This window comes from Neovison vison, chromosome 8, assembly GCF_020171115.1.
Source record: "Neovison vison isolate M4711 chromosome 8, ASM_NN_V1, whole genome shotgun sequence".
Lineage (NCBI taxonomy): Eukaryota > Metazoa > Chordata > Mammalia > Carnivora > Mustelidae > Neogale > Neogale vison.
In genome coordinates, this window is record NC_058098.1 from 143,768,239 (window position 1) to 143,792,358 (window position 24,120).

A 24,120-nucleotide genomic window follows, 5' to 3' on the forward strand; every position below is an offset into this window, starting at 1 on the left:
GTCATGCGTGCGGATTTAACCTTCCTCTCCCAGGTGGATGAGAATAAGGAAAATGGTTCCATCGCGCCAATTAGACTCCGGTGATCGGGCGGAGAGAGCGATCTAATTACAGCTGATTAGCGAGGGGACGCCTTTGAGGAAGAATAACAAAGGCTGGAAATGCGGGAAGCGCTGCCATGACGACGCGTCTCCCGCGTGGAGCGCGACCCTCACCTGCAGACTGGGGCGCCACTGAAGCAGGAAGTGGGCGCAGACTGCCCTTCTGGGCCTCAGTTTCTCTCCTCTCCACCTCCGGCCCTGGCACCGGGATCCCGCCGACCTGACCCTCACTCCTGATCCAGTTTTCAACTGTGCACTCCCGCCGCTCTCCGCGCGCCCCATCCCTCCCTTCCTCCTCCGGGCCATCCTTCCACTCCTGTCCTGCTCCCTCCGCCCACCCCTCCAGCCAACTGTCCTGGGGCACCTGTGGGCGGCTGGCCACGCCCCAGGCCCTGTGGGGCAGGCTGCCCCCATGTGACACCCACTGTGACATCGCCCGACTGGATCCATATGGAAACCGGTCCCGGCTCTCCAGCGATGACACTGAGTCTTAGGCCATGCCACCTGCCCAGGTCACAGGGGAGTGAGTGGCTGAAACGCGACCTGACATGGCTCAGAAGGCTGCCTGGGCTCCCGGCACGGAGCCACGGCCTTCATCCCCCTCCCGAGCCTCGTGCCCACCGCTGCCCCCGTCACTGTGGTGGCCGGCCCACGCCCGTCCCAGCCCATCACCGCAACGCCGGCAAACTGGAATTCCATCACCTCTACCCTGCGGACCCTCACACTGGGAGGTGAGCCACAGGAAGCCCGAGTCTGTGTCTCCGTATTCAGAGTCCAGCCCCACTGAGGGGCACGTGTCCCACTCGCCGCTGCCTTCCCTTCAACACGCTTGGTTTGCCAAATGTACGATTCACTCTATCATCTGCTCTTAGTAGAAAAAAATCTTTTGAGAGCTTGAGAAGCCAATGCTTGCCCGACACCAACACCCAGCCTGATCTGTATTTGATGATTCCAAGACCTAATGGAAGACCAAAGAACCCTAGTTGTCCCTGGTATTGATAAAATCAAAGCTGTTTGTAGCTATTACGCTACATGAAGATACACAACTTAGGAAACTACTCCATGTTTTCTTGACGATTACGTTTTTTTTTTTTTTTAAAGATTTTATTTATTTATTTGACAGAGAGAGATTACAAGTAGGCAGAGAGAGAGAGAGGAGGAAGCAGGCTCCCTGCAGAGCAGAGAGCCCGATGCGGGACTCGATCCCAGGACCTTGAGATCATGACCCGAGCCGAAGGCAGCGGCTTAACCCACTGAGTCACCCAGGCGCCCACGATTACGGTTTTTTAAACGACCATCCCAAAGCACACCGCAGCGGCTGCTGTCGGCAGTGTAGTAAACGGAAGGTCCACGATGCGGACGGCGCTCCGCTATTTTGAATGCCTTTTCCCGAGGCTCAGCAGAAAACCAGCTCCCAGAGTGTTAACCCGTTTTCTGTGGACCAGTCTGACGAAGCCCGGTCAGCACCCTATTTACTGGGTTTGCTGCAAACAAGTGTTCACTGTTCTAACACTCACACCCACCCTCGATGTGACTGCGGCCACTGAAGACCGGCGAGAACCAAGGCTCCGGCTCTGGACATGCAGCGCACGCGTGCCAGGGCCGCGACAAGCCCACCGTGGGGCGGGGCGGGGTCAGGAGAGCAGCCGCAAATCTGTCCCTCAAACCGCACCTTCTCCAGGACCTCCCCGGCTCCTAAGGCTCCGTCTTCTCAAGTGTCCAGTGAGGGAGCTGACCTCTGTGACCCCAAGGTCTGTGTCTTTACGTGGCCTCCTTTAAAATCAGTGTCTTTCTTACGTGGACCACTTCAAAATCATGGGGGACCAAGATTTGTCAACGCACCGTGTTGAGCCCTCTTGCAACTGAGAAGGCACACGGTGGGTGCCTGGGGACCTCGCCGACCCTCCTGCCATGCCCTCGCCACTGGCCGCTGCGTGCTGAGTGAGACCGTGCCCGTGGGACAGGCTCCACGCATGCCCGGAGGCTTCCTCTGCCGTCAGATGGGGAAAGAGCTGCTAGGTCAGTGGAGACCTGGGCCGTCAGACCAGAGAAAGGAGGACAGTCCCCGGCCGGGGGCCCATCGAGGGCAGCAAACGTCCCCTCTGGTGGGGATGCTGACAACGGGGAGGCTGTGCGCCTGTGAGCCTGGGAGAAGCTTCTGTGCCTTTCCGTCACTTTTGTCATGAACCACATAAAACCACTCTAAAGAATGAAGTCTGTTCAAAAAAAGGCCCTTCCTCTGCAAGAGGCCCCGTGGAGAAGACGGGCCAGAGAGCAGGGGACACGGTGTGGGAAGGTCCCTCGCATGGGGTGGAGTCCCACCCTCCCACACCCACCTGGGCGGACCTGCCGCGCTGCCCCGGGGGCCTGGACACGAGGACCCACGTGGGCCCCGTCACCCCAGGGCAGACTTGGGAGGGCCCCTGCAACACTCACGCCGGTGCTGGAACGGGCACCCCTGACCCCAGACAGGAAAAGAGCTTCCGCTCCCCTCGGGGCCGCACGTGGCGAACAGTGGACCGGCGCGAAGCGTGGTCACGGTGTGGCAGGCAACACACAGGCTCCCGGGAGGAAGGGGCACCTGGGGGCCCGGCCCGCTCATCCCGAGGGAACCTCCTGCTCCTGCCCAGCACTCTCCGCCCCACGAACAAACGCATGTTTGATATTTCCAGGCACAGCGGAAGTGGCCCGAGCTGCTCTGAATAATTTTCCTGCCACCGCCCGCCGCCCCCACGCTGATGCGCAGTCGCTTCTGCCGTAGGTTTTAGACCTCACATGACAGCATTTCTGCAAGAGCGCTGTGTCCTTGAAGCCCATTCTCCTTCTGAGAGGCGTTCTGGAACGTCAGTGCCTTCAGGCCCCGTGTCCCTGAGCAGGGGACACCCTGGGTTCACCCTTGAGAAGCCCCCGTGTTGACGCATGGCCAGAGGAAGAGGACAGCCGACTCTCAAGGCACCCGTCCTCTGCGCTCTGCTGCTTGCGGCACTGGAAAGCTATTTATTTCCACAGCGACTGAGAGCTGCGAGGCCCCGGAGACGGATGAGCACGCTCCGAAACAGGGAGGCATCCCCTCTGCCTTCATCGGGGCCGGGACCCCGTGCAACCTCCCCTGCAGACCTCCCCTGGGCTCTGCTAATGATTATAAATGGCAGAGAACCTCCAATTTAATTGCAAAAGGTAATGATGCAGCGAGCATAAGATTAGATTCACCACAGAAGGCAATATCCTCCAACGATAAAAAAAAACGGAGGAGCTGGGTGTGAAGATGGCCGGAATCGATAGGAAGGTTTCGGTATTAAATACCACGGCCGAGGGCCGCAAAGTGGTATTGACAGAAGTGCTGAGGGCAGATAAAAACGAAGGAGAGAAAACTAAATTGGTCTCTGCAGAAAATAAGTTACAGATTAATCACCCTACCATAAAATCATTCCGAGGCGGCCGAGGGTCTGGAGAGAAGCCCCTGTCGGCTTCCAGGACGGGCTGTGGGCTCCGCGCACACCCAGGGCTCGCCTCCTCCCCGGCCCCTCCTGCCCGGCAAGGCTCCCCGGCCCACGGCTCCCCCCAGCATCTCGGTGACCTGCACTCCATCAGGACAGCACTGTGCCCTTCCCGCCTCTGGTCGCTGGCTACACAGGGGCACCCGCGAGAGGCGAGTCGGTGGGGGATGGGAGGGCGCTTGCAGCCAACGGAGACTCGGACCCCGAGGCCAGCTCCCAGGAGGGTCCCGCACCGCCTCCCCCCGGAGCTGCGGCCCCAGGCACTGTGTGACCCTCCGGTTTCCTGCTCCGCTCTAAAATCTGGGTGACAATTACATTCTACTCTATGATGCACAAATACATCCTTTCCTCAATAAAAATACTGATTCTTTCCTTTAAATATTACTTACACGCTACAAGGACAGACCAACTCTTGAGTTTACGTGGGAGGCTAGGAGATTCCCTTCTGACCATGTGGAGTTTTAAGACACTAACGTTCTGAAGGGTCTGCCTTTGAAGGCACGTACCGACGACGACCGTCATTCTTCACAGCATCTCCACCGCCTGCCCAGGAGGATCGAACCCCGAGCCATCCCACAAGGGAGAAGAGCTAACGCCGCATCACGGGAACAAAGCCACGTGCAAGGAGCCACCGCTACCGAAATCCATCCCACACACGCTGCCCCTGGCCCTCCTGCTACGCGTGGCCGTGGGGCGCGCTCAGTACCAGTGCCACCACAGGCTCTGTCAAGGCTCTAGACTTTTCTCTCTGAAGGCGTTACTTGGATGTAAACCAATGCGACGAGATCACAAACGCAATATAAAAGTCATAATTTAAAGTGGAAATTCTAAGGAATCAGACATGAACTGCAGCGATCAGCAACACATCTCCTCCGGAGGACAAGGTACCGGAGGCGACGACTACCAGAAAGCAAAACCGGTTCCCAGGAAAGCCAGCGCTGACTCCTAAATGGTGTGACACGCGCGGCCTGTGGGGAGCTGTGAGGACCCAGGCACTCCCGTCCTCGGAAACGGAGCCCTGAGGGCGAGGTGTGGGTCCCGCGGCTCAGGGAGGTGGTCCGTGGCGGGCCCACGGCTATACCGTGTGACGACTGCGGCCGCGGGAAGGCGCACGCGTGCCAGTGAGGGGGGATCCGCTGATGGGCCACAGGGGGTTGGGGGGTCACGGGCCACAAGGGGGTCAAGGCCCCAGGGCGGTCACAGGGGGATCACAGGCCACCAGGGTCAGGAGCTGTGGGGGAGCGGGGCCGCGGAGCACTGTCATTTTCACAACTCACACGGAAACTGGAAAGATGCTCATAGCACCATGAAACTGTATTTTATGACCACTCCAACCAAAGGGACCGTAACCAGACTTCGAAAACCTGGTCACCGAGAAGACGGTACACTTGGACCAAGAGAGTAAGCGTCCGAATATCCCACTGACTCTTCTGGACAAATCATGTCCGAGGGTGGGGTTTGTCAGCCTTCAGGCCTGTGTCCTCCCCGCAGGGCCCGTCCAGCAGTTCTCCGACTGGTAACTCTGTGCGCTCACCCAGTGTCTCATAATCAATGTCAAAACTAAGCTTGTGACTCACCACGGCCTGGCTGGAGCTTTCCTGCAGGTCCCACAGCAGGATGTGGCTGTCCGCAAGCGAGATGACCTTCTTCCCGTCCCCCGTGGGCTCCCACGTGACACTGCAAGGAAGAGGAGGACTCTCGTGAGTAGGGACGTTGCAAGCCCCAGATGTCTTTGTGGCCGAGAGCCACTGCGCGCATCCCTCCTGGGCAGCGAGGCCCTCCCGAGCGCACGGTCACGGCCGACACCCACCACGGCAGGACTCCAGATGGCCCATGTGTGCGCGGCACTGTGTCCCCTCCCGCTGAACGTCTATGTCCTCCCGACTCAGCCGAGGTCGGGCGGTTAGGAGGTGAGAAGGACGGGCTTCGGGGTGCTCAGGGTCACAGGAGGTGGGGAGGACGGGCCTGTCCCTCGCTGCCTGTGTGCCACGGTCTCCTTCTCTCCCGCCTGCCGCTTGAGCACACAGCGGAAGGGCAGCTGTCTGTAAGCCAGGAAGAGGGCTCTCACCAGATCGCGACCATGGGGACCCCCCGACTCGGACTTCTAGCCCCCAGAACCATGGCAAGCAAGGTCTGCTGTTTCAGGCCCCAGCCCAAGGTGCCTTGTGGTGTCCCCCCGAGCTGACGCGTCTTCCCGGGGACTGAGGAACGGAGAGCTAACCAACAGCGCCCAAGGGACGGGGCGCGGCCACTGCGGGCCCAGGTCTCAAGGAGGCCCTGCACGGACACTGCCATTTGGGGCAGAATGCCCACATCTTCTGTAGCCCAAGGAGTGGCAGCGATGGGAGGGTTCCGCGTCTGCCCTGCCTGGGACGTCATGTCCCTTCCTCAGGGGTCGGCCAGTGGGAGCCCCGGCTTCCTTGTAGCTGCAGCCAGAGCCACCCCACCTGATACAGTTCCCGTCTGAAAGACTAGCGGGGCACACAGATCTCGTCTCCTGCGCGGGACAGCCCCGGAGCTCGCCACAGGGGTGGGTTTCTGCGTCCGCTGAGGACGTCCCAGCGATGAGGAGCGTCTCACTCACGTCCCATAACCCAGGAGGGGCTGCAGCCCCGAGGGAAGGCCCCGCTGCAGCCGCTGCTGCCGAGCCCAACCCTGACCCAGGGCGCCCCTCCCTCACCCCGCCCGCCCACGCTATGGGTGCAGCTGGGGATGCTTGTAACCCCAACAAGAGTACCACCCAAAACCACGGTTTCTTTCTTCTTTTTAGTTTAAGAAACAGAGTTCACGGCGCTCTCAGCACGGGTGTCCCGCTCCTCTACCGCACGAGCTTAGCACATCTTTTCTGGAAAATGCACGACGCCCAGTGCATGAAACAGACCCGAGAGCTGGGAGAGATACCAAGAAATCCGGCGCTGAAATCCGCTGCTCCTGTTTTGTTACGATAGCGGCGAATCCTCATTTGAAAACACCTCTTTACAGCAAGACGGTCACGCTTCCCCTGGTAGCCCGTTTCCACGGGTGACTTTGCAGGGTTCACGCAACGGACGGTGAAAGCCAAGGAGAAACGCAAGGCCGGAAAGGAGAAGGGCAGCTCACAGGCCTGTCCGGGCGCAGAACGATACACGGACCTGCGCTCGACCCTTCCCGGCTTAGCTCAGTGGCTGCGACACGTCCCCCCAGACCGGGCTGCCCACACAGCACACATTTACCCCGCACGTTCCACACACGGCGGGAGGCTGGCCACCCGAGATCAGGGCTCCAGCGTGGCGGCGTTCTGCTGAGGGGTCTTCTCCCGGCTCGCGGAAGGCCACTTTCTCCCCGAGTGCTCAGCGTGGTGGAAAGGGAGCCCACGCGCCTCTTCCAAGAGCACTGATCCCATGGAGAGGGTCCCACCTCCAGGCCCTCATTAGCTCCCAGAGGTCCCGCCTTCTCACATCAACACCCCGGACATCAGCATTTCAACATACGAACTTGTGGGCCCCAAAATGCAGTCCATAGAGCCATACACTGGGAGCAGAACATTTAGGACACCGTGCCAGGGGTCCCAGAGCAGCTGTCATTCGTAACCTGAACGCCCCGGCACACATGCACACACGCACCAGAGGTCAGGATGAAGAGAGCCGCACGGCCATAGGGAGACCCCAGGGACAGTGACGGCCCCGTCCAGCGCTAGCCAGACCGCAGTCTGAAAGGGGGTGACACGCGTATGTGGACTGCCGAACGGAAAGCCAGAGATTCCCAGTAACTCGCAACCCACAGGGTAACAATGAGCCAATCTGATGCCAAAGACTGACGACCTTATCGTTTGCTTGTGGTTTCCCCAGCCAGGCCCAAGGCTTCTGGAGAGCAGGCCTGGCTGGGGAGAGTTCGTTCCCCTGCCCACAGGGAGCAGCGGTGTCTGAGCCACGTGGCCCGTGATCGGCGCTTGCTCGCGGGTTCCGAGGGACAGTGAGGAAGGCAGGTAAGAGCGGAGATGCCGCGTATGAAAATGAGGCCCTTTCCAGGTACATTCAGTGAACCGCCGGAGCCTGGGGCCCGGGAACACAGCCAACAGCCCCAAATGAGGAAGGGCTATAAAGGCATCCCGGCAATCCAAACCCTCCACTGAACCTCATGGGCTTATTTTATGTTTTAAACTGTACTGTCTCCCGAGCCCTTGCTCAGACCCCCCTTCCCCTTCCATCTGCCCACTGTTCTAACGTCGCCCGTCAGGGGGCCCAAGGCCACAGGATGACCCCATGGGCCCTAGAGCGGGGGGCTTGAAGCAGGGCAAGCTGTAAAAACTAACACCCGCAGCAGAGGGGAGCGAGGGGAGCGGGGAGGGAAGGAGGGGGAGGAAAGAAGGGGGAAGGGGGAGGAGGGAGGTGAGGGAGGAAGAAAGAGGAGCAGAGAGAGAGGAAGGGAGAAAGGAGGAGGGGGGAGGGAGGGGGAGGGAGGGAGGAGGAAGGAAGGGAGGAGGGAGGGATGGGGAGGAGGGAGGGGGGAGGGAGGGGTGGGAGGAAGAAAGAGGAGCAGAGAGAGAGGAAGGGAGGAAGGAGGAGGAGGGGAGGGAGGGGGAAGGGAAGGAGGGGGGAAGGAGGAGGGAGAGAGGAGGAGGAGGGGGAAGGAGGGAGGGAGGAGGAGGGAGAGCAGGCAATGAAGACTCACACACGTTTGCCTGAGGATCGATTCCAGAACTGTGGGGAACGTCGTGTGGGAGCGAAGTCTCGGGCTTGCTCCGGACCCCAGACCCAATAGATGTCGTGAGGGCACAGCGGGCTCAGAGAAGGTCGTCCGGACACGGCAGCGGCACTTACCCCTTTTCCCCCCCGCCTAAAGAGAGCGGTCATCTTGGCTTGGCTCTCCCAGGGGTGGAAGGAAAGGCGTGGAGAGGGAGGAGGGGTGTCCTGTGGGAAACCACGGCTCCGCATCCCTCTCCCAGGGTCCACAGCCCCAGTTTCCGTCCGCCATCACGCGGGCAAGAGGTACCTCTCTCCGGGAACCGGCTTACATGTGTCCGTAATGTCACCAGAGCAAACAACCGAATGAATTTCAAGCAGCCACAGAAGTAACCTTTCCTATCTAAAAAGGAAAAATATGTGATAGTTTAAAAGCATGTTTAAGGGGCGCCTGGGTGGCTCAGAGGGTTAAGCCTCTGCCTTCAGCTCAGGTCATGATCTCAGGGTCCTGGGATCGAGCCCCACATGGGGCTCTCTGCTCAGCAGGGAGCCTGCTTCCTCCTCTCTCTCTGCCTGCCTCTCTGCCTGCTTCTGATCTCTCTCTGTGTGTCAAATAAATAAATAAAATACTTTAAAAAATAAAAACATGTTTTAAAAGGCTTAAAAGGTATAGGAGGGAATAATGGCTTGTGATAGGAGACAGCCTGCTCTCAGGCTCTTACGGGGGGGGGGGGCGCGTTTAAGAAAACCACAATGAGTATAACCAAGGACAGCAGCCGCAAACACAAACACAAACACAAACACGGGCCACGGGGAAAACAAGGTTCGCAGCAGGTGCCCCAGCTGAGCCGGTGGGTGGGACCTACGTCCGAGAGGACGGAAATCCTGGGCCTGGGCTGGGGCCACACGGTGGAGAGCCTTATTCCTGCCAGAGCCCTGTGAGACCCACTGCCCAGGAAAGGCCAGCTGAGCTTCTAGAAACACAGCTGCAGGTGGTTCTGTATCTTCAGAGGCGTTAGGGCAAGTCCCTACCCCATCGTGGCTTCGTGGAGCCCCCATCTCCCAGCAGGGGTGAACTCACAAGGGTCTGAGCAGAGACCCGAGGCTGTGGGAGGCTGCTTGCTCCCCTGCTGGAACCAGGACGGAGGCCGGAAAGAGCAAGTCACTTCAAGAAAACAAACTTTTGCAGATTAGGACGAAGAGAGGCCGGCCACAGGAGGCAGGAGGGGCTCGGCTGAAACACCACTTCCTCCGGGAAGGCCGCTCGGACTGCCCTCTGTCCTGGAGCAGCAGCCCCCGTCACTCACGTCCGCTTCCCCGCGAGACGACAGACGAGCCCAGGCTCACCGGCGGAGCACCGAGCCCAGACTCTGACCCTCGCAGCAGAGGCCCTTCATAAAGAAGTGCTGGAAGGAAGAGGGACGAAGCATTAGTCAGGCTCCCTCCCAGCCGCGGCCCAGTGCCCCTTACAATGCGTGCAAAGTAAAACCGGACAGGGTTGCAGTTACCAAGCACACGCAGCGAGGACCGGTCCGTGCCGGAGCCCCTTTGAGAGGGCTCGCTGCTCCGGCGCACACGGACCTCATCAAGAAGAGGTGCTCCTTGTTCACGACCGTGTTGAGCTCCAGGCACAATCAGCCCCCGCGGTCGGCCTCCCAGCCCCACCCCCCACGCCCCCTCCGGGTGGTGAACTACAGGGCTTTGCTCCTAGCTGACCGAGCCGCAACTGGGGTGCCCCGTGTGCCCCGCGGCCTGTGCGAACCCCTGGGCTTCTCTGCCGGGCGCCACCCCACCCTACATTTCCAATGTACCAAACAGGGTGCGCTTCTCTACTGCTCTTCTCTATCCCCGGGGCTACAACTCTCCCATGGACAAAATCTTGGGAGTAAGTTTTTTACAAGTACCCTTCCCAGGTTCCACAGAAAAAAGCAATAAAGCGTATTAAATTTTATTTGTAAGGTCTGACTTCTTGCTTTTATACAAATCAGACCCAATCTGCCCTTGGTTTCATGAAAATCTTAGAGCACCTGCTGGGAAATGCCGTCTCTCTGGCTCCTACTTTCCCCACGAGCTCTGCAAAATCACCTGAGAACACGGCCCAAGAGCCCATGTTTAACCCATCTCTGGGCCTGTGTCTGGCTTCCCAGCATCAAACTACGAAAACGGGACAAGGTCTCGTTCTTACAGAAATACCATCCTGGGGCGCCTGGGCGACCCAGTCGGTTCAGTGACCGCCTCCGGCTCAGGTCGTGAACCCGGAGTCCTGGGATCGAGCCCCGTGCTGGGCTCCTGCTCTGCCCTCCCCCTGCTTGTGTTCTCCGTCTCGCTCACTCTCTCAAATAAATAAATCTAAGAAAGAGAGAAAGGGCATCCAGACAGTTTTAGCTCAAGTACCACCACACCTAGGAGACTGGCCTCAGCAAGGCTGTAGCAGTGACGTTTCGAGCACCTGTTACGTGCCACGTGTACACAGAATACCGTCAGACTTGGGTTCTGAGCTCCTATCTGTCCAAGCAACCCCTGTTTCTAACCACAGTGGTGGAAGGATCCAGGCCCTGCAGGCACAGTCACGTGGCCCGTCAAGACAGTCTGCGGAGTACAGGACAGTCACCGTCAGTCAACGCAACACGAGATCCACCTGTGGCTCCCACCACGGCCACTCCGCCCACAAAGATGGCTCCAGAACGCCTCCCACCACACACAGCCCCCGAGCTGGGCAAGCATGGCACCCCCCTAACGCAACACCCGCCCCCGGAAGTCAGTGCAACGATGTGCTCAGCCATGAAACCCCCACCTTAGACGCCCCCCGTCCTTGTGGGCTCCCGCACAGGGAGCCTCTGGGCCCATCAGAACCCCCACCTGCCTGGTCAGGGGTGGCTGTAGGGATTCCAGGACCCCCTCGTGAACTCTGGCAAACTGGGTCCCCCCATCAGGGCTGCCATCCTGCAAAGGCAGGAGGCTTGCAACAGGGTGAAACAGAGTGTGCGCCCGAGCACGTTTTCAGGTTAACGGGCATTTTGTGAAACTTTCATTATGGTGAACACATACGTATGTATTGGGGACAGTCGTCATATAAAATGATCACTTCCTGATTTTGAAATTTGGGAGAATGCTGCTTCAGATCACTGACGCTGGTCTTTTCTAGCAATTTCAAGCACCTGGGTAGAACTTCCTCTGCAGCGCACGGTCCTCTTTTTACCTTTCCGGGAGTGCCCCAAACACTTAGCCTGGCTGGGATGACCCATTCCATGCCTATCTGGCACTGTGGCGTGTTCCCGTGTCTCTGGGGACAGAGCTGCTGCCCTATATGAAATTCCCCTACATCACTGATCTTCTTTACTGGGGTTTGCTTTTAGGACAATCGAGTGTGCAACCCCAGCTACTGCACGTGTCCTGTCAGCACATGCTTCATGCTCCCTTTGACCCGGGCCTGAGCGGCAGGTGTGCTCACAACTAACACGGTTACTGTTAAACAGCCCGATGTGGGTGCGGAAAGCTCTCTCCCCTGAGCGAAACACATGAAGCCGCAGCCCCTGCCTTCCTGAAATCCTGACTTGAGCTGCACTATTTTACACCCTAATTTAAAGTCAGATATGCTCGTTAAAAAAGCCTAAACTCCGCAGAAGTCACAGGCTCCTGTATCGCTGCCCGCGGAAAGAAGGCCTATCAACAGGGCATGCGGAGCATCCCGTCTTCGCTCTACCACGCGGACCTCGGCTGTCTCTTACAGGAACGCAAACCCACTGACGACGTTACTCTGTAATGTGCTGCTTGACTTCCACGTCTGGGGTAACTTTCCATGCCAAATAAATGTAACTCTGGGCAAAGGCCTCGCAGAATTCTGTTGTGTGGACACCTGCGATTTTTCCTCACTTTGAGCTCTGATCTCCTCACCCGTCCAGTGGGGTAACAGTGGTGTGCCGATGCCACAGGTCCGGGAAGACCGGCACGCCAGTCCTCAGGACAGCCCGCACGAAGCAGGCGCTCAATGAGCCTCGACGCGCTCGGACGCAGCTAGGTCTGTGCTGCTTTGACGGTGCACGGTGCTACTCTCCAGAGGCTTCTGGGGAAAGTCTTTTCCCAAAGACTGGGAGGGCAGTAGGACGGGGGATGAGGAACAGGCGCCCGTGACCCAGAACCCGCAAACAGCCTTCAATGGCAAAGACTGTCCCACCCCCAATGCCAACAGCCTCCCTTGAAAAAAACCCTAAAACCCTAATTTGAAACTTGGCAGGAATATTAAAATTACCACCTTTAAATGCACCAAAAGAATTCCATCAAGATTTATTCTAAGAAAAAAATCTTCAGAAGAGGTTAGAAACTGAAATCCTTGCCCACTCTGAAAGGCAACAGAGCTCAAGCATGTCTCGCTGTCCTGTCCTGTCCATTCACACCCAGTGGCCTGGGCCCTGAGTCGCCGATGTCACTTTCTGCGGCACCTGGGTTTTCCTCTGGTGATCTGTCCCAAAGTCAGCACCAGGCCCTTCCCCTCCGAGTCGGTGAGCGGTCTGGAGCTCCCAGTTACTGTCACACGCGCCAGAAACTGGACTCAAGACCAGACCCTGTGCACGCGGCTTCTTGCCTGTAGTGTTTTATGGAGCCTACATGAAGGGGAAGGCTTCCCCACATCCTCATTCGCTCGCTCCCTCTCCGCACCCCAGTCCCTGGCGAGTTTCCTCGGGCAGACAGCGCAGGCTCCCACGACGCCCAGGGAAGAGCCGACGTGGGGTCCGGCTGCCGCAGCCTGCCCTCCTGCCCCAAGGCAGCCTGTGCGCTGGGCGCCTGGCCCTGCCCCCAAGGAGCATGTTGCCGACCGCAGACGACCCTGAGGCAGGACAGGAATCCAAAGTACACGGGCTGGGAATCGACGGGGAGTGAGAGACGCCAACCTATTGCAAAGCTTGTTCTGCGAGTTCCGGCTCTCTCTCTCTCTCGCTTTCTCTCTCGCACACACACACGCCACACATACACACGTACACCCACAAACGTACACACACACACACACACACACACACCCCGGGTGAGCTGGAGCCGAGCCCTTTCCCTGGCATATAACACAAGCCACAGCTGTGAGCAGAGCCTTCCTGCCCGGGCGCCTCGGTGTCAGGAGGACGGTACAGCCACATTGAAGAATTTTGTCCTTCACAGAGGTCATGCGTCGTGGAGCGTTGACTCTGCATGTCTACAGGACGTGCAGTGAGGTGAGCCTTTGACGTCTGCCGTTTATTTCTGAGAGAATTTAAATCTGTAATCTCTGAATGACATGACGTGAAAAAGAAAGGACACAAATCCGCCTTCGGGGGCTGCAACAGTCAATCCCACCACATTCGTCTGATGGGCCGAGGTTCCCCCCGCAGAACAGGGAAGGGAAGAACAGGTGCCTCGGACACCACGAACTACGTTACCGGCAGCTTGTTAGCGCACTAGACAAGGCCTGCACGGGTCTGAGGGCGTGGGCGCCGGCCAAGAGTGTGCAGGGGCTCTGAGAGGAAAGAACGGTGTCCTGCTGGCCACCGGCACCACTTCCCAGCCAGGGACACGCTCTCACTTCCCTGCGCCGCCAAGCCTCACCTCCCACTGCAGAGCGGGACACTGGCCTGAAAGCGGCAGCGGAGGCCGGCGGCCCTTCTGATCCCGCCCTCACAGGCTCACTAGGAAAAACCATGAGAAAAACAACCATCAGACGGGAAACAGGACTAGCAGACCTGCAAGTAAAAGCAGGAAACCTAAGTTCACTCTCTGGGTCATGAAGTGGGTGACCAGATGCCCTGACTCACCGGAGGCCACTTGGGGCTGCTGGAGCGCCTCCGAGCTTCCTCCGCCCACTGCCCTCCTGCACGGGCCTCTCGTCCTGCTGCGTCCACCCACGGGGCAGCGGAACTCCCAAGTAAGCAGCCACAGCTCTCAGGCCCTTCCCAGGGAGTAGGACCCGGGAGGCACTTCCACGGAGTGGCAGCACGTCACCGCTCCCACCGCACACGGTCTTGCCGCTGGGGTCCCATTCCTGCCCCTCATATTTCGTCACCTATCCTGGGTGACACGTCAAAAAATACCTGTTGTTGATTTATGGGGAGCAACCCCCAGATCATCAGTGTTTGCACGTAACGACACACAGCCTGGGATAACCCGAGCACGCGGAGTGCGACAGAAAGATCCCATTTTATCACGGATCCTCACCATGAAACTGGGGCCATAAACACAAGAAAATAACCTTGAATTTCTGCCATACTTGCTCCTCCAAACTAAGTTTATTTCTCCGTTCATAAAATCATCCATTTTTCTGCTTGATCACACTCTGCCAGTGAATGTGAGGGGACATAAAATCCCATTAACAAGTCGAGAACAAAGTAGCATGTACCTGCTAGGAGTGGGCAATACCCCTTCATAATCGCAGAGGGGAAGGCACAAGCAAAGGGCTGTTTCTGTAAATAAACCCAAATAAAAAAATCTAAACTTCTGTGAGGCAGTTAACAAGGGCCATAATGGCAGGAATGATGGTTCTAATTCGGCAGGTTTCACGCTGATCAAACGAAATACATGCCTCTCTCCTCCAGATTAGTGGCTCCAAATGAATGATTCACACTCTGGATGCCGGTACCTGGGGTGAGGACAGCTCAAAGGACACCAGAAATTCTTAAAACAACCTCGATATAAATTTAATAATTTAAATCCACAGCATTGCCCTGCCTTCCCTATTCTCTGAGCTGCTGGGGGTGGGAAGCGGGGGAGCCGCGGACGGCCGGCGCCCAGGGCACGATCTGCACGAGGCAGCAGCCGCACGCGGCTGGAGGACGGGCTTCAACCCACAAGAAGCCGCTGTGCGAGGACTCCGAGCTCCCCCTGCATTCGACAACTCATTACGTTCATACTTGACCGAAAGAGCAAAAACCTTAAGAAGGAAACACGTCTATTAAGTCATTGGTTACAATTAAAATTTTGAAAAACTCTAAAGCAATACAATACGTGAGTTCCCCAGCTTAGGCGTCTCTTTCCGAACGGAGGTTTGGCAATCCGGCTGATTCCTTCTTGTTGGAAAAGGCACAACAGAACACACGACCGCTCTTCCCAGGGAAAGGAGAGTTTAGGAGTCCACCAGCACGTCGAGAAGCTCACTGCCCAGCTCCGCGCCGTGCGGGTTCTCGACGGCGATGCGCGTGGGGACTTCTGCGGGTAGAGTCGCGTCCGTGCACGGCCTGGCACCCGGCAGGCGAGCTCGTGCCTCTGGTTATGAAAAGGCTGTGCATATGCGGACGTCCCTCACTGGGACAGACCTGTAGTTCATGAGACCCAGAGCACAGGGGAAGAACAGGCCGCGCACGAGGGAGGGCACATTCTCTCCGACGCTCCCGTCTCTTGCGGAGGCTGACGCCAGCCGTTGGCAGCCGCATCAGTGCTCCGAGCTGCACGTGTGCGGCTCCACAGAAATGAGCAGTCTGAGGAGAACGGCCCAGAGCGGGGAGGGGCCGTTTCCGGAGTTGGAGAGAGAAGACACAAGCCCTGCTCGCCGAGCCCCGTGCTGCTGAGAAGCCTCCCCCGACAGGAAATGCTCACGGTCCGCGGGCTCCTCCCTGGGGTGCATGTGGGTGATGTACACACTGCCTGGCCCTCCCTGGGCATGGCTCTGACCAGATCACCACGGTGCCCTCCTTCTGCCCCAGGGGGAGCCGCGGGGCACAGCCAGGGCTCTGAGCATGCTCTGCGTGATGGATTCTCGCCGGCCCCGAGGGCCCACACCTAAGTCACCCCAGAGTTCACAGGTCTGTACCTCCAAGGCCACCCCAACACTGGCCAGTGGTGGCCGGTGTCCCACCACCACCTCCTCCAAGGACGTAGGAGGAGCACAAGCAGGGCAGCTTGGGGACACTGCCCCCACCTGGTGCTCCCCCACCAGCAAGCCCAAACCCCTAGGCCTTCCCAGGAAGTTCAAAGTTAACCTTTAAATGAAAACGCATTTTGGGGGTCGTTAAGCCTCTGCCTTCTACTGAGGTCATGATCCTGGGGTCCTGGGATAGAGTTCTGAGTCCACTGGGCTCCCTGCTCAGCGCGAGTCTGCTTCTCCCTCTGCCTCTCCCCGCCTTGTGCCCTCTTTCTCTCTCTTGCTCTATCCCAAATAAAATCTTTGAATAAATGAATAAAAGTACATTTTGGAATAAAACTGTCTACCCAAATTCCAAATAGTGGTTTGGGCATTTCCTCTTCTTTTGGATCAGCTTTTCTTTCTTCTTCCCCACCCCATTTTTCAAACAGGAGAAAATGTTTAAAAGTCCCACGCATGGAGTTAGTGCACCTTCAGGTTTGAACTTTTTAAATTATTTAAACCTCATGTTTAAACAATCACCAACAGAACTAAATGCTACCTTCTGCCAAACGCGTCCCTTGCACACACCGCTGCCCACTGGAGAACTCACCCGTTCTGGGAGACACCGGCTGCTCGGTAAGCAGGTCCCCTGAAACACTCTCTGAGCCGCATTTGCATGGGAACTTGGGCTGAAACCGTAGGAGGGATGCGCGTTTCTCTCCTGGTGGGTGTGGTTACACTCAGCGACCACACTTCAGACGCCGCGTGTGGCTTCTAGTGCGGGACACACCTGCACGTTGTGCTCCACTAGTTTTCACCACTAACTAACACGGAATCCTAACAGCATCGGAGGGTGCAAGAGTCTGGGACACTGGACAACCGTCCTCACTGTCCGGTGGAGACGTGAACAAACCTGAGAGATGAAGGCTCTTCACGCTGTCCTGGAACACCGTAAGACGGTCCTTTCCCTGCACAGAAGGAGGGGTGTGGGCCTCATTCTGGGCCTCTGTAACAGCTACCGGATGTTAGTAGTGAGCCAGGAACCAGGGAAGAACTTACACCTCAGTATACCCAGGCTGGTGAGGCCAAAAAGCCGGGACACAAACCTTACGAGATCTGATAAATCTACAATCATAAATCGTCACGATCACTGAGAATTCTCCAGCACGGTTGGCCGTAAAACCATGCCAAAGATCTCTGAATTTCAAATTTCTTCCTTATCCTCAAAGACAGCTTCTGTAAGGTGTCAAGGATACTTTTGAATTTATTTTTTCACTGTTCCATCAGATTGGACTAAAAAATAAACGGGAAAAGAGAGATGGGCCGAATCCTTTCTTTTCTGGCCAAACTCCCTCAGAATCAGTGGCTTCACACACGGCTCTTCCTCTGCTCCCCTCCTGTCTCAACAGCACGGCTCACACCCCTCTCCTCCTCCTGATGGGAGTGCGCACGCCCACCGGGCTCAGCCTGCCTGGCCTTTCCGGGGGACGCTTACCTCCACCTGCACTTGGCAGAGAGCCGGCCCGGGAAGTGGCGGTCAGCCGGTCACCCTGTCGCTATCAAGTGCTCTCGGCAGTGCAGGGACGCTCCCTCCCGTCCGCCTGTCAGAACTCGAGGGGTGCGGGGACTGTCATTCATTTCCCGCCCAGCCCTGGAAAGTGGCTGGTTACTAAGTTTGGTGCCTTCTCCTTTAAAGGCGATTTTCGTGGTCCGTGAAAGCAGGTGCCGGCATGACTGCTCCGGACGCACCCCCGGGAGCCGGAGCACACCAGAGCTTCTACTGCTTTATCGGGCTTCCACTCACGGGCAGGCAGTGTCGATCCGCAGCTAGGATGCTTCACTCCTTAGCAGTGGGGGCGTGAGGGGCTCACCATGACCGAGAGCAGGTGGAGAAGCCCGGGAGGACCCGCGTGGCTCACCAGCCCCCGAGCCAACAGCAATGACGCTACGGGGCAGACGACCGCTCACAGGGGCCCAGCGGGCCCACATGCGGGAACTCCCTGCTCCTCCCCACTACCAGGGCTCCCGAGGATGCCGGTGAGAACAGGACAGGAGGCCCAGGAGGACGTGCTAGGGCCGCAGTCACTCCACTACCGACGTCCATGCTGCGTTTGCGGACGAAGGCCTGCACTGCGGGTCTGGTCGCTGACTCAGGGAAGAACGACCACACACACGCATGCACACACATACACGCGTGCGCGTGTGCACACACACATACACGCACACACACGCACAAACACGCACGCGCACACACATGCACACACCCAGGGGCAGCTGTGAAGAGCCCCCCGCCAATTACCCAGCCCGGGAAGGGAAGAAGGGCCAACAACACGCATGGCAGGAGACTCACTCTTTTACCTCATTTCTTACCACAGTAAGGTGGGTTTTATTCATTTTACTGAGTTATGTAGGTCTCATCCCACTCCAGAAAAATACAAGGCAGCTAACACACACAGCCTGAAGTATAATGGGGCGAGATACAGGGAAGATGCGGAAAACTTCACAATTTGGTCAAAGCATCCCCAAGGGCCTTCCCTTGGCTGTGGGCTGCACTGACCTCAGCGTGGGGGCACTCTGGAGTTCCAGGCGAGGTGGGCTGCGGTGCCACTCCCTCCAAGCAACAGGCAGAGAGGAAGAAGGCTATGAGCTATTGACTGGCCCACTGAGGAACAGGTGTGTGCCACTCAGTGTGGGACACGGCGGCCCCGGCGAGTGTGGAGCTGGAGTGCTCACCGCAGAGCCCTCCCCACTGCACCGGAAGGAAGGAGGCACGTGCCCACGGGGACAGCGTCAAGTTCTCCCACACTCGCCGCACGCTGACGGCAGGAACAAACCGCAGGGGAAGGGAGAAAGTGCGCGAGAAATGAAGGGGGCTTTATTCCTTGCAAAATGAGGAACTCCCTGGAAAGCACAACTTACCTACACTCGTCATCCATGAAGGACTAGCTGGAAGACGTGTGGACGTTCTCAGAACTTATTCTGGTGAAGATGTATTTACACTCCCAGCAACAGAAACAACTTCCAAATCGCAGTGTGACGACCCCAAGTGGCTCCTTTTGCTCATTCACTCAGCAGGGAGGCAATTCTGGGCAACGTGTGGTGTCCCGGGGTCGGCCTGCCTGGCTCTGAATCCCAATGACTCCACTGAGTAGAAAAGGCTGGATGCGTGCTCCGAGCCTTCCAGAGGGCAGTTCCCGTCTCCGCCATAGTCCCTGCCTTAGAGGGTCACGTGGGGAGGAGGCAGTGTCTGCAAACCTCAGCAGGGCTCCAGGTCACCGCCCCTCACGAAGGCGCTGTGGCTGGCGCTGTCCTTGGTGCTGAGGGCGCCCCGGTCGCCAGACAAGGCCCCGGCCGGGAGGCCTGAGCGCACACGGCAGAGTGCCCAGCACGGTCACGACGTCACACGAGAAGAGCTGGGTGCAGGGACAAGAATATGTGGGTGGGCGTGGAACAGCGACTATTTTAGAAAGGTCCTCTCTGAAGAGGGAACACCGCACCACAAAGCCGGTGGCACGTTAATCCACACCAGAAGATACGGGGCAACCCCTCTAGGCACAGCTTGGGACTTGCCCCCCGACACTGTGGATCCGAGAAAGGAAGAGAAGAGATGGTTGGCTCATCTGTATAATGTATCCTAATGAGTATGGAAGGGCCACACTCCACAGAGACCCTGCCACGGAGCCACGGTAGCTTACAATTATAACTAGGAAGTGTTTCCTCCTTTTCAGGAATCTTCACCTACCACTGAGAAAAAGGGGTGACTTCCCAGTCAGTAACCCTATGTGGCCCCAGGGCAGGTGAGCACAAGAGATGGGGCATGCGGCCCCCCAGGGCAGCACTCTGTCTGCCTCCATGGGTGGGAGCTGAAACCAAACACAGTCAGGAGACCTTCGAGAATCTTCAGTGGTGGGTGGGCTGCGGGCACTGCTCCCTGCTGCGTGTTGGAGGACTGGGACGGGGGTGTGGGCCCACCCGTGCTGGGGCAGTGCTCCAGGGCAAACAAAAGGTGAGTGGCCCTGAGGACACGAGCCCGCACGGTGCCCTCGGGGGCACAGGATCAAGCCCGCAGACTGGGCTGCGTGCTCTTGCGGGATGCTCCCTTAGCAGCAGCGGGGCCAATGCCCGGCATGTGTCTGGGAGCCCTCTCTTGGTGCTGCTTCAGTCCCGAGTCTAAATAGGAAAGGAAAGCAGACTCAACTACCCAGTCGCCTCAAGTTCGACCACAAACAGCACCTTCTCCTTCATGTGTTCACCACAGTTCAATTTCCAAAAGCCAAATTCCCTACCTGGTAATAAGACGTCGCTGAAGACACTTGAAAAGAACCACACATGACAGTCCCAAAGGCCAATGAGGGTGCAGAGACTGGATCCTCACATGTTGCTGGCGGGGACATCAAACGCACAGTCACTCCAAAGGAGGCTCCGGCAGTTTGTCCAAAACACACCTACAGGCGCCCCACCAACTGCACACACGGTCACTCGGCCGGGAGAGATGAAAGCCGTGTTCACGTGAGCCCCTGCCCGTTCCTGTCAGAGCAGCCTGATCAGGATGTCCAAAGCCCGGGGGAAGCCCAGCTGTCCTTCCCTAGGCCAATGGTCACACATACCGTGGTCCCACGGACTACTCAGAATAAAGGGATGAGCCACTGCCGGACACAGGGGACAACAGGTAGGAACCCCAGGAATCACAGTGCGTGCACGAAGCCACAGTCAAAGCCTCCAGAGTGCACAATTCCATTCACAGAAGCTTCTCAAAAGGACACATCTGCAGGAAGGAGCACAGACGCAGGCTTGTCGGGGATCCGGGACAGAGCAACGGGAGGACTGGGCTGCGGCCGTAAACAGGCAGCAGGAGGGCTCCCGGTTCTGTGTGTTGAGTACGGTGCTGGCTGCAGCAACAGACACACAGGGTGACACGGTAGAGAACTCAGTGTGCACCGGCGGCGGGTCCTGTCAACACCCCATCCCCAGCGGTGACCGTGCGGAGGGTTATACTGTGTCACCACCGGGGGAGACGGGTGAGCGCACACAGGGCCTGTCTGGGTTGTTCCTGCAGCGCGGTGGATCACAGCTCCCTCTCACCTTTACACCAGCAAACACGTACAGTGATGTAAGGGGTAACACAAGGATTCAAGAAACGCGTTGAACAGTAGCAGCGAGTCCAGAAGAGGGCACCCTTCCAGCGTGGACGTCAGGAAGGCCGTTTCCCCGGATGCGCTTTCGTATCAACGGTTCCTTCCTAACAAGTTCCCCTTTCACAGGGGCGCAGTCGTAGGGGGTGTGAGCCGCGGTGTGACACGGCGGTGTCGTCGCAGGGGTGCAGTCACGGCAGTGTGATCACGGGGTGTCACTGCAGGGGCGCAACCACGGGGGCTGTGATCACCAGGGGTTGACCACTGGCATGTGATCAAAGTGTGTCACCGGGGTGTGAGGATGGGACCGTGGTCATGAGGGGCTGCGACCACGGGTGTGACCACCGAGTGTGTGTCACCGGGGTGTGAGGATGGGACCGGATCAGGGGAGTGCGAGCGAGACTGAACATCTCACTGACATTCATTTCCTGACAAGAACCCAGAGACACGGCGCCCCTCCTCTGACGGACACTGCACGGGCTATCCGAACACCGGTGCGAGTCGGGGCAGCCGACCAGCTCCCCTGCTCCCCTGAGCTCCACCCCTCGGTTTACTCAGCAGCGGCACTGAGGCCATCTGCACACACTGACCTCCCCACATGCGCTGCTGCCTGCTCGGTGTCTTCCCTGCTTCCCCGCCACTCACATACACGCTGCACTCAAATGCACACGCGTGTGTGTCGCACACGTTCCAGACTCGCTCTGCACTCTCGCAGCCCCTCGTGAGGGGGCAGGGCTCCTGTGCGTCTCCTTTTCCTGCAGATGTCGCCTCTGGGAGGGGAAGGAACCGTGATCCGGCACACCGCCCACCACCGAGGGCACAAAGGACGTCCACAGGCGGCACCGACCCCAGCCCTGCTCCCTCTGCCACCCAAGACCCACTGCTGCTGACAGACACCGCATCGGTCCCAGCTCTGCAGGGTGGCTCCTGAGCAAACCCCTCTTCAATTTCACTAGTAAAACTTAATGACTCTTTCCTCGGGGGGCCCACAGCCCAGAGCTCCTGACGATCGCAGGGCACGCCACAGCCTGCCCTGTGCTGCTTCGACGTTCACGCTGTGGGTCTCCCCTGGGGGATGGTGCATGACTCCTGCAGGCCGGGTCCCCGACCCATGACCTTGGTGTCCCCAGAGCCTGGGAGGTGTATGTAGCAGGTGCTTAATAAATAGGTGTTGGATTAAACTTATTTAATTATAGATTTGGTCCAAACAGAAGCTGGCACACAGAGCTCTTTGTCACACATGCACATCTGAGTGTGCACGCAGAAGTGTTACTACACTGAGTAAAATAGTGACTACTGTTGTAAACACCTGTACTGACACTATGCACCCATAGTCCCTTCTAGAAAGCTCGGCCTTTGGAATCTGCAGCGGCTCCAGGGCTGAGGAGGCCCCCCAGGCAAGGAGCCAAGCCAGGTGAGCACCGCTGCACCTTGGCCACAGCACGCGGGCAGCGACAGGCCAGGGGCCTGCTGGGCGCTGGCGGCACCTCCATCCCGGCGCTGCTCGTGGCATGCGGAGGAGACAGACGCAGGATAAAGATGCAGAGGGCTCGGGGGCACCGCGCCCTCACTCACTCTACAGAAGAAGAAATTATGAGCCTTCAGCCCAAAGTACACATCCACTAATTACACTGAGGGCTGCTGAAGAGAAGTGCATCTACGAAGCTCTAAAGCAACAGAACACTTAAGTGCTCTCCAGCGCCCGACCTCACCCTCGTCCTGGCAGGTGCCCGGCAGCAGGGATTTGCACAGAAGGGACACCCGCACACACACGCCTTCACGGCGTAGGCAACAGGCTTCCCGTTACGCGTCGAATCTGGAGAACAGCTGGGACTGAGAAGGAAGGAAGGAAGGAAGGGAGGAAGGGAGGAAGGGAGGGAGGGAGGGAGGAAGGGAGGGAGGGAGGGAGAGAGAGAGAGAGAGCCGGCCATTCACAGCATGTCTTCACAAGAAAGCAGGGCCCCGAGCAGGAGCCGTGGCCCCAGGACCGGGTGTGTGCACGTGGCCCGAGCTCCAGGCTTGCCGTGGGCGAGTGAACCGCGCAGAGCCCTACCAGGCCGTGCTGCCGTGGGACGTGTCGTCGAGGTGACAGAGCAGCTCCAGCGTGTGCGTGGGGCTCGTGGAATCGTCGGGGGACTCGTGGCCGCCGGGCTCCAGCTCCTGCGGCATCCTCCACACGGCCGCGCACGTCAGGACTTTGCTGTCTGAAGCTGAAGCAACAGAGGGTCATGTCAGGAGAGCACGGTGCGCGGCCACGGTCCCCGCGGCGCCGCACACCCACCCCGCCGCAGACACAGGGCAGGTCCGCTCCGTAAAATATTCACATCCACGGGCCGCAAAGAGCCAGCGGAGCGAGGGGCTCAGACCCTGCTCGCCAGTGGAACAGCCACTGCTCCTCGCCCGCAGCCGCCTCACCCCTGCTGCCTCGTTGCAAAACCATCATTCTGTTGAAAAGAAAATTTAATTTTCTTCAAAATCGATTGCCTTCGGTCCTTCCTCTATGGATTTTCAACACAGGGAGCAAAAGGCGGGGTGGGTGTGTGGCGGACACAAACACCGCGTGCGGCTCGGGGCCACGGTGGGCACAGCTGCAGGAAGCCCCCGCCGCGGGAACCCAACACCCACAGGGGTGCCGCCGGAGCCCAGGGTGCGAAGGGAGCCCCACATGGACGCGCACACAGTGTTGTCCCGCCGCGGCCTGGTTCCCCAGGCGGAGCACAGCCCAGCACCCGAAGGCACCCACGGACACTTGGTCTCCCCCAGCCAATGGTGGCTGCTCACTGCCCGCCTCCTGGAGTCCTGACGCTGGGTTTCCAAGGTGCCCCAGGGATCTGAATTTGCAGAACACTTTGAAATGTCACCATTAGGAAACTAAGCTTAGGTAAGAAAGACCAGGGATACCTGGCTGTAGGGAACATGCCAGGAGCCAGGTC

General features: G+C 58.3%; 1 protein-coding gene across 3 annotated transcripts in view; it reads right to left on the bottom strand.

The window, feature by feature from the left end:
- The window catches only part of EIPR1 (EARP complex and GARP complex interacting protein 1), a 125,715-nt gene that overhangs the window by 12,599 nt on the left and 88,996 nt on the right, over positions 1 to 24,120 (bottom strand). For all 3 annotated transcript variants that reach the window (XM_044262166.1, XM_044262167.1, XM_044262168.1), the window contains 2 exons: positions 23,241 to 23,397; positions 5,174 to 5,273 (listed from right to left, as the gene is read on the bottom strand). In XM_044262166.1, coding sequence (XP_044118101.1) covers positions 5,174 to 5,273; positions 23,241 to 23,397 — 257 coding nt within the window. The remainder of the gene's footprint in view (positions 1 to 5,173; positions 5,274 to 23,240; positions 23,398 to 24,120) is intronic.